General features: G+C 41.6%; 1 protein-coding gene across 1 annotated transcript in view; it reads right to left on the bottom strand.

The window, feature by feature from the left end:
- Positions 1-405: 405 nt before the first annotated feature.
- The window catches only part of NECAP1 (NECAP endocytosis associated 1), an 18,391-nt gene continuing 8,312 nt past the window's right edge, over positions 406-10,484 (bottom strand). The window contains exons 2-8 of the mRNA XM_017512310.1: positions 8,136-8,236; positions 7,878-7,982; positions 6,285-6,366; positions 5,359-5,467; positions 5,088-5,271; positions 2,460-2,562; positions 406-2,121 (exon numbers count right to left, since the gene is read on the bottom strand). Of these exons, the coding sequence (XP_017367799.1) occupies positions 2,073-2,121; positions 2,460-2,562; positions 5,088-5,271; positions 5,359-5,467; positions 6,285-6,366; positions 7,878-7,982; positions 8,136-8,236 (733 nt within the window). The 3' untranslated portion in view covers positions 406-2,072. The remainder of the gene's footprint in view (positions 2,122-2,459; positions 2,563-5,087; positions 5,272-5,358; positions 5,468-6,284; positions 6,367-7,877; positions 7,983-8,135; positions 8,237-10,484) is intronic.

Genomic DNA, 10,484 nt, shown 5'->3' with positions numbered 1-10,484 from the left:
TTTTGAGTCTAGTCTCGCTCTGTCACCCAGGCTGGAGTGCAGTGGCTCCATCTTGGCTTAATGCGACCTCCGCCTCCCGGATTCAAGCAATTCTCCTGCTTCAGCCTCCCAAGTAGCTGGGATTATAGGCGCCTACCACCACACCAGGCTAATTTTTGTATTTTTAGTAGAGATGGGGTTTCACCATGTTGGCCAGGCTGGTCTCGAACTCCTGACCTCAGGTGACCTGCCCGCCTCGGCCTCCCAAAGTGCTGGGATTACGCTGTGAGCCACCGCACCCAGACAACCTTTATTTCTTAATAAAAAGTGATATAAATATCTTTTATTACCTACTGGTCCATTTATATCTGGTCAGTTAAATGTAAAAGGTAATCAAATAAGCAAATTAAAAGATAAAAGAGACACTACCTTTTTCATATTTTTAATTACCATTATTGCACCAATACAACATATGCTTTATATACATACATCTTAAACATTTTCCATTTTTCAGGAGTTCAAATACATAATATATTATCATCTTGAGAATACAAAGAACACAACATGGAGGAAGATTGAGAAAATAGGTTCCCAGTATTTAGTCACTAGTGATTCAACACTTTCCTTTTAGTGTTTTCTGTTGGTATTTTAATACGTCCTACCATGGCTCTGCGAGAATGGAGCTGCCTAGAAAAGGAGGCAATGAAAAGAAAATGGACCCAAAGTCAGAAAAAGTTAAGAAGGAAATCCAGGAAAGTAATATATTTTGAAACATAAGGACTCCCTTCTGCCAGAGTGTACATATCCAGATAGGTGCAAAAGGAAAGCAATTATATCTTCCCATTTCATCCTCAAAATTGCTCATTTAGAAACAAAATAGAAAGTACCCATTCATCTAAGAAGCAGAACTTTTTTCACAGCATTGTAAAGGAATGGCAGGGCAGAGGGAAAGGAAAGTGGTGGGAGAACAATTTGCTTTTCAGATATCCTGGGTGACAGGTATCGAAGCCTTGGGCAAAACCTGTCACAGTAAACCTGTGACTCTCCGACTTCCTTCACAAATGACAATACACATAATAGCAGCTTTCTATTAAAGAACTACATGAACTGAAAAGAAATGTTTATGGAAAGGGGCCAGATACCCAGGCAGCAAGGCAATGTGGGTACTAAACAAGAGTTGAGTGCTTTCAACCTCTCTGCTCTACAGATCAGGTTAAAAACTCTAAACCCTTCAACTTTAGGTCAAATAACAGGGCAAACACAAATTAATGCCATGCTTCAAATGCAGCTACCAGAGGAAGCTGCAAGAAATTAAACACTCCTATAGAATATTACTTGGAAAGCACAGCCTCTTGAACCTCCTTCATCACAGAGACACCCACTGGTCAAAGATGTTACACAATTCAAATTCAACAAACAGAAAAGAATAGTGGAGGTGCCACCAACACAACCCTCTTATCACAGAAAGAGACATATAAACACACAAGAGGGTGATGGAGCGGCACCCAGCACTGGATGTTCACTGAGTACGACAAGCCTGAAGGAGGCTACACAGCAGAGACCCAGGAAATAGGTCTTTCTCCATATCTACCCCTGTCAAAATTCTGAATCTGTAAACACTGAGGTCAGCCTGTCTATTTTTAGTCCTGGGTTAGTGGTGAAGGAAGTTGCAAGGTTTTTGCCTCCCCTGAAATTGCTAAATAGGGCTTCACAAAGAGGCACACAAGGGTCATGAGATGATTTTGAAATAAGTTAAAGAATTTAAAAGATGAGACAAATTTTACAGATGCTAGAGGTCACTCCCCCCTCAGACACTGGTCTTTTGAGCCCTGCATAGTCAGCCAAAACTATAAGATCCACTGGTCCCCTACGTTGGTACTAAGCAGGAGACAACAGATACTCTCTTGGCTGTACAAGTAACAACATAGGGGAGTGGCATAAACCAGCTTGAAGGTAATGTTGAAGCTATGAAAAAGATTGTCCAGTCATTTCGGTTCTGGGGAGGAAATGGGTTCCTAACTTCCCTCACAGACTGGTGCCCTCAAGGTCATTTTTATTCCTCAAGTCTGTCCTTAATGTCCTGCCAATGCCATTCAGAACTGGACCCAGTTGGATGGCTGTGGTGCCTGGTTTGGAACCGAGCTGTAAGACAGGAGAATAGAGAAAGCCAAAGACATAATATTAGGATAACAACTCCATTCTTTACTTAATAGTTTCTAAGAAACCACTGCCTAGAATTTCCAAAACCGTACTTCATGGCAATTCTACTTACCAAGGCCTGAAACATCCCACTCAAACCTCATCCTACAGCTTCCTTGTCCCACCATTCCCAGAACTACTGTATTTCCTTCACTAGAACTCCTGCGAAAGACTCTTAAGTGACTGCAAATTCATCACTTTTCTAGATCAAAGATTTCCATTGACTGTACGTATCTTCTACACCCGGACTGAGAGTATGCTAGTTTCACTATGCCCATTACCTGGATGCAGTGCTGAAGTCTCCCCACAAGTCGTTGCTTGCAGAAACTGGAGTTGGTGCTGGCGTCGTGACAGGAGCAGGAGAATCTAAATCTAAAAGGATATCTAAACACAAGGTAAGAAAAGAAAAAGGAAAAGAGAAAAACATGATCAAAATCTTGGAAATAAGAATTTACGTTGCCGGGCGCGGTGGCTCACGCTTGTAATCCCAGCACTTTGGGAGGCCGAGGAGGGTGGATCACAAGGTCAAGAGATCGAGACCATCCTGGTCAACATGGTGAAACCCCGTCTCTACTAAAAATACAAAAATTAGCTGGGCATGGTGGCACACGCCTGTAGTCCCAGCTACTTGGGAGGCTGAGGCAGGAGAATTGCTTGAACCTGGGAGGCGGAGGTTGCAGTGAGCCGAGATCGCGCCATTGCACTCCAGCCTGGGTAACAAGAGCGAAACTCCGTCTCAAAAAAAAAAAAAAAAAAAAGAATTTATGTTTACACAAAAACGTCTATACACAAATGCCACAGCAGCTTTATTTGTAATGGTCAAAAACTGTAAAGAACCTAAATGTCATTCCATGGGCAATAGTTACACACACTGGTATATCCATGCCGTGGAATAGTACGCAGCAATAAAAAGGAACATAACTACTGACATGCACAACTTGAATGAATCTCAAGGGAATTATGCTAAGTGGAAAAAGCCTATCCCAAAGATTACATGCTGTATGATTCCTTTTATAGGATATTCCTGAAAGTGACAAAATTATAAAGATGGAGAACAGACTGGTGATTGCCAAGGGTTGGGAATGGGGGAAGAAAGGATGAGAGGGAGATGGGTGTGGCTATATAAGGTTGCCACAGGGGATCTTTGTAGTGATTAAACTGTTCTACAGCCTGAAATGATAGTGGAACCATGAACCTATACATGACAAAACTGCACAGAACTGGCCAGATACAGTGGCTCACACCTGTAATCCCAGCATTTTGGGGGGCCAAGGCAGGAGGATCCCTGTAGCCCAGGAGTTCGAGGCCAGCCTGGGTAACATAGTGAGATTCTGTTGCTACAAAAAATGTAAAAATTAGCTGGGTGTGGCAGTGTGTACCTGTAGTCCCAGATGTTTGGGAGGCTGAGGCAGGAGGATCTCTTGAGCCCAGGACTTTGAGGCTGCAGTGAGCTATGACTGCACTACTGTACTCTAGCCTGGGCGACAGTGTGAGACTCTGATGTGAAAAATAAAAAACAAAAAAACCTGCAGAGAATATACAGATGCACACAAATACGCGGCGATGAGAACATGCAAAATGGCGTAGGCTGAATGAGATGAGAAAGTGGTGTCAGTGTCAATTTTTCATGTGTGATACTTGGCAACAGTTTCATAAAATATTACCAATTAAGGGAAACTGGGAAAAGGGCAAACAGGATCTCTTCATATTATTTATTATACTGCATGTTAATCTACAATTATCTTAAAATAGAAATTTAATTTTAAAAAAAATCTTAGATACTATCCCCAGTGTCTCCTGGCAACACTTACTGAAAGAAACAAGCTGTGACATTTTCACCTCAAAAATTCCAGAAACAGAAAGCTTACCCTTAGTAATCAATTCAACAGATTGTCTGCATTGTCCATCCAATACATTACGTTAAAATTCCCAGATTCTAAGATATAGTTCTCCAACCTTAGAAAAATTCTTTTCTCAGTTCCAATGCTCTCATTTTTCAAATGAGAAGCTATAACCATACTTATTCCTTCTCCCACCAGAAAGAATGAAAGTGTATGCACAAAACTAGATATCTTCTCCTTTTCTCCCAAACGCTCTTGTGAAGAAATGGGAAGGCTTAAGAGATAACATTTACTAAATGGCTACTACATTCCAAGTGCTATGCTAGGTGCTATCAAATAATTTAACCCTCACTATCTTAAGATGGTATTCTTTATTTTATTTATTTATTTTTTTAACGAGATTGGGTCTCCCTGTGTCACCCAGGCTGGAGTACAGTGGCACAAACATGGTTCACTGCAGTCTCAACCTCCCAGGCTCAAGCCATCCTCCCACCTCAGTCTCCCGAATAGCTGGGACTATAGGCGTGACCACCAGGTCCAACTAATTTTTGTATTTTTTTGTAGAGATGGAGCTTCGTCACGTTGCCCAGGCTGATCTCAAACTCCTAAGCTCAAGCAATCCACCCACCTCAGTCTCCCAAAGCATTGAGATTACAGGGGTGAGCCAAGGTGGCCAGCTGGGGTGATTTTACATCTCCAGTTGGTAGATAAGGAAATTGAGACTCAAAAAACTTAAGTGGTATTTACCAAGCACATTCAAATATAAAGTGGCAGAGCCATGACCAAAAATCTTGGTACATCTGACTTAAAAACCTATAAGCATCTAACCAAGAAAAAAATGAAGGAAATAGTCTTTTTAATACGCATATATTTTCTGCCAAAGAACCTACGAGACACTATGACTCTTAGTTCCAGAAAAGCTTTGATTCCTTGCTAGAAGCCGCCAGAATCACCTTGTCAGTACCATGAGCTATTTTGTAGCAAAAACACCAACTCTCCTTGACAAACAGGTGTTTCTCATTTAAAACGTAAGACTGGATTTCTCAAAATTAGAAGTGCTAGATTTACCTGCATCACTGCCTCCATGGTTAGATTTTGGAATGGGTGGAGGAGTGACATGATTGCTGATGGCAACTGAGGAGGATGGTGGGGGAATAGTGACTTTGCCTCCTGGCGGGGGTGGGAGTAAGCTCAGGCCTCCACCCTTTGCAGTCCTGGGCTTAGAAGCACCTCCTTTCTTGGTTGTAATGTTCTACAAAAGAAAAAAGGGAGAACAAGAGAAAGATGTCACAGGCTTATAGAAGCATAGGAAAACAAAATTTTTTAAAACGATACTCACCCCAATACTCAACTTGATGGTCTGTCCTTCCTTGAAGCCCAGATCCAACTTAGGACGAGCATCCATTTCTTGAGATTCCTTGGAAATCTCAGATTCCTGCTTTACCCACCTTTGGGAACACAGCAAGTTATCTTAGTTTGAGATTTCCTGAAAGCAGAGTCTGACATACAAATTTGAGTTAATTTACCTTTATGAAATGGGATTCCAGAAATCACAGTGAGAGATAAAAAGGAATGAGAAAAGAAAGGAAAAAAAGCCAAGAGAGAAAACAACTGGGGTTCAATCCCACTGGGGACTCTCTGAAAAATCTTAAGGAATACATATCAGACTTGCCCCTTCCAAAAGGATGGCATTTAGCCAATTCCCATTCCCCACATTTGGGGGCTGCTCCTGAGAGGGTGTTAGTTTCTTAGTCTTTCCAAGTTAAACCTTGCACTTAGCCTTCTACAACTTCAGAGAGCTCTGAGGCAGAAAAAAAATATGCTTGCTCTTGAGGTAGGAAGCTGATGGTGTGCATAGCGCTGTCAACCCCAGCTTCAGCAAAATCAAGCGGGCTAAAGAAATGTTGCAATAGTCACAAAACATGTCAGCTACATAAGGCAACAAGAGTGGCACACAGCTCCCCAGATAAAGCACTGCTGTTACTGTCAGCCTCCCTCTACCACCTAAAAAATGGGGCAAATTCAACAGAGCATCACTTCAAACTACAGCACAAGGGCTCTAAAACATATTGCAGGCTATAAGGAAAGGAAACATGGAATAGATACAAAGATGACCTAAGGAAACAAAAGTGAATGGGGAGATTTATATTCATAATGAAGTAGCTAAGAAATAAAGAAACCAGGAGGTAAAAAAGATGCTGCCCATTCATGTGAGAAGCGGCATTCCTATAACCAACCTGGTAACTAAGGACAAGCTTCACTCACTTGAAGTGATCCTGCAAGGAGACATTAAAGTCGAAGGCATCTCCCCGATCTGTGAAGCCAATGCCAATGAAAGCACTGCGCCCTGTGAAAAAGGTAGGAAGACTCGACTAGGAAGTATCCTCTATGGCAGGACGCCCCAACCCCCAGTACCCGTCCGTGGCCTGTTAGAAACCAGGCCGTACAACAGGAGGTGAGTTGCGCACAAGAGAGCAAAGCTTCATTGTATTCACAGCCGCTCCCCATTGCCTGTATTACCACCTGAGCTCTGCCTCCTGTCAGATCAGTGGCAGCATTAGATTCTCACAGGAGAGTGAACCCTACTGTGAACTGTGCATGTGAGGGATCTAGGCTGCATGCTCCTTATGAAAATCTAATGCCTGATGATCTGTCACTGTCTCCCATCACCCCCAAACAGGACCATCTAGTTGCAGGAAAACAAGCTCAAGGTCCCCACTGGTTCTACATTATAGTGAGTTGTATGATTATTTCATTACACATTACAATGTAATAATCACATTTTCTCATAGACCAAGAGTCAGCATACTACATGTAGAAATAAAGTGAACAATAAACGTAATGCACTTGAATCATCTTGAAACCATCCCCTAATGCCGGTCTACGGAAAACTGTCTTTCACAAAATGGGTCCCTGGTACCAAAAAGGTTGGGGACTGATGCTCCATGGCAACTTTTTCCCAATGAAAATATAACAGTCACCCTCACTAGTCAAAGTCTGTGAATTTCTCAAGACCAAGAGTGAGTAAGCTACATACAGCCCACAGACCTTATCCTATCATAGCTTGGTCTTGTAGAAACAATTTTATTGGAACATAGCCATATCAATTTGTTTACATATTTTCTACAGTGCTTTCACACTGCAGCAGCAAAACTGGGTAGTTGCAACAGAGGCCACTTGACCTGCAAAACTTGAAGAATTTATTATTCGTCTCAGCTTGCCAACCTCTGTTATAGACCATGGAGAAAGGACTGAAAGACTGAGAACTACTGCCCCACACATAGATGATTCAAGATAGTCTCATCACAAATAATAAATAAGCAAAATGTGTTAATTCTTTTTTTTTTTGAGACAGAGTTTTGCTCTCGTTGCCCAGGCTGGAGTGGAATGGTGCGATCTCGGCTCACTGCAACCTCCACCTCCCCGGTTCAAGCAACTCTCTGGACTCAGCCTCCCGAGTAGCTGGGATTACAGGCACGCACCACCATGTTCAGCTGATTTTTCTATTTTTAATAGAGACAGGATTTCATCATATTGGTCAGGCCGGTCTCAAACTCCTGACCTCAGGTGATCCATCCGTCTTGGCCTCCCAAACTGTAAAATGTGTTAATTCTTTTGTTAGGTATACGTTTTGATTCGTAAGTCTACATATGAATTACCGCATCTTGAACTTTTGTTCATATCTATTACAAATAACATGTTAATACTTTTCCTTTAGCAACTATAGTAACTTTAGATAAAGGGAAGAAAAAATATAGTAAACCAAAGAAAGATAAATGCGATCAGACACACTTTTCATGGCTGCGCATTCACCTGTTTTCCTAACTTCATCCCATTCAAAAATCCCATTTCTCTTACCAGTTCCATCCTGGATCCGGATCACAAAGTAGCGGCTGGAATCTGTCACTGTCTCCACAGCAATACCAGGATATTGTTCTACTGGTGCCTGGGCAAAGAGCTCCCCTGACAGATAAGAAAAAGACTTTTCTGAGCGAAGAAAGCCAAAACCCAGAACTCTAGTTAACAAGCATTTCCATTCCAGTCCCCAACTTGAAGGTACTTACAAAAGCACACCAAACTAATATCCTTATTGTTAGAGTCACCTGCAAAGATTACCTGAAACTTTATCCTCAAGTTTGATATAGGCAATCTTCCCTTTTGAAGTGATTCGGAGGCGACCAGTCCAATCAGGCTGGTCTAATTTCCAGTCAGATGCCCTAGGACAGGAAAAGAGAAAGCCTCAGGCACATGTTTTTAATTTACTAAAGCCTACCCCTAATCTTTTACTGTATCTCTATTTCCCTGTCCTAGATTGCCTATTCTTTCTACCTATTAATCAATAAGAATAATTCATGATCTGTTTAGATGCCTCATATTATACATTGTCCAAAGCAAGTAAAAGACAGTGCTGCTATTTGAGGACTTTGGAGTCCAATAAGCATCATTAAAAACATGTAAAAGCATGAATAATAGCAATAAAAAATAAAATTTTGGCCAGGTGCGGTGGCTCAAGCCTATAATCCTAGCACTTTGGGAGGCCAAAGTGGGTGGATCACTTGAGGCCAGGAGTTTAAGACCAGCCTGGCCAACATGGTGAAACCCCATCTCTTCTAAAAATACAAAAATTAGCTGGGTGTGGTGGCGTGTGCCTGTAATCCCTTGGGAAGAAGAGGCAGAGTAACTTGAACCTGGGAGATGGAGATTGCAGTGAGCCGAGATTGCGCCACTGCACTCCGGCCTGGGCGACAGAACGAGACTGGGTCTCAAAATAAATAAATAAATAAAATTTCTCCCAATGATGCTATTTTCAAACTATAGATGGTATACTAGATAACAACTGCTTTACTGATCAGATAACAACAAAGTCTACTAAATTAAATACCCTAGGTAATGGCAGCGCTCCCAAATCACCAAATATATTATCTTTCACTGAACTCAACCAATATTTATATAACACTTATTAAGACAGAGGAACCACTGTTCTAGATGCTTAAGATACAAAAGCAACCGAAACAAAGATTTCTACCCTCATGAGGTTTACATTCTAACAGAAGATAGAAAATAAAAAAGAAACATAATAAATAGCATAATTAGTATCTTAGAAGGTGGTAAGTTCTAAGGTGAAGAGGATATATAGAGGCATATTAGGAAGATTGAGAAGACAGAGGGAGAGTGAACAGGTTGTAGCATTCAAGAGGGTGGTTAGAGTAGTTCTCATGAAGGTGAAACGTGAGCTACAATGTGAAGCAAGTGAGTTATCTACCCATACGGACATCTAGAGGGAAAGGATTCTAGGCATAGGCAACAGCTAGCACAAAGGTGCTGAGGTCGGGGCATGCCTGGCATGTCTGAGAGACAGCAAGGAAGCCACTGTGGTTAGAACAGAGTAAGAGATGAGGTCGCAGAGGTAACAGAGGGCCAGATCATGCAGGCCATAGTAACAACTTCACCTTTCACTCTGAGTGAAAAAAGAGCTATTACAGATTTAAAGCAGAGGTGTGACATGATCTCCCTTATACTCTAAAAGATTACTACAGCTGCTGTCTGGAGAGAAGCTGTAGGGATAAGAGGGCTGAAGCAGGGGTTAGCTAAATGACTACGGCAGTAATCTAGAAAAGTCACAATGGTGGCAGAAGTGCTTCGACTTTGCATATGTTGAGGGTAAAGGCAGCAGGATTTCTAAGGGATTAGATGTGGGAAGAGAAGAGAAAAAGAGAAGCAAGGACGACTCCAAGGTGTTTAGCCTGAGCAAAGGAGTTCCAATAACTGACGTAGAGTAGACAGTTAAATATACGAGACGAGTTCAGGAAAGATAGCTGGGCTGGAAATACAAACATCCATGAAAACATTAGAAATATATAAAATGTGGTATAATCAACTTGAACGACATCTAAGATTATTTATGACACATTTTACAAAACATTGCATTTGTGATTTGTTTTGCCAGGAGTATGGAAAAGGGATTAGCAAAGTAAAAGTTATTAATAATTCATCCTTGAGGAAACCGAAGACTAATACTTAAAGGCTAGAAAAGCAACAATAAGGTACATCTGAACAAGAATGAGTTTAACAAGATGAGAGGTAAAAAGCTGAAAGGAGGAAAATGAAAATGAAAATGAGCAAAGGTTTTGAACAGGATCTGTAAAATAAGTCCTTCCCATTCTCCTTGCTCTTGATTCCCTGCCCTCAAAGACCCTCAAGTACCTAAATCTGATCCAGATTAGAGAGCTCTAAAGTTCCTCATCTATTATATATTTTTAATGAGTCATTACCAATTCTAATCATGTAAGCCATTAGCGCTAATGTAAGCCACCAAGAGCTAATGTAAACAGGCTATTAAAAATATTAGGAACAGCCAGGCGCGGTGGCTCACGCCTGTAATCCCAGCACTTTGGGAGGCCGAGGCGGGTGGATCACGAGGTCAAGATCGAGACCATCCTGGTCAACACGGTGAAACCCCGTCTC

Source organism: Cebus imitator, unplaced genomic scaffold (genome assembly GCF_001604975.1).
Source record: "Cebus imitator isolate Cc_AM_T3 unplaced genomic scaffold, Cebus_imitator-1.0 Scaffold469, whole genome shotgun sequence".
Lineage (NCBI taxonomy): Eukaryota > Metazoa > Chordata > Mammalia > Primates > Cebidae > Cebus > Cebus imitator.
The sequence above is the reverse complement of the archived record's forward strand: the minus strand, read 5'-3'. Positions and strand labels throughout refer to the sequence as shown.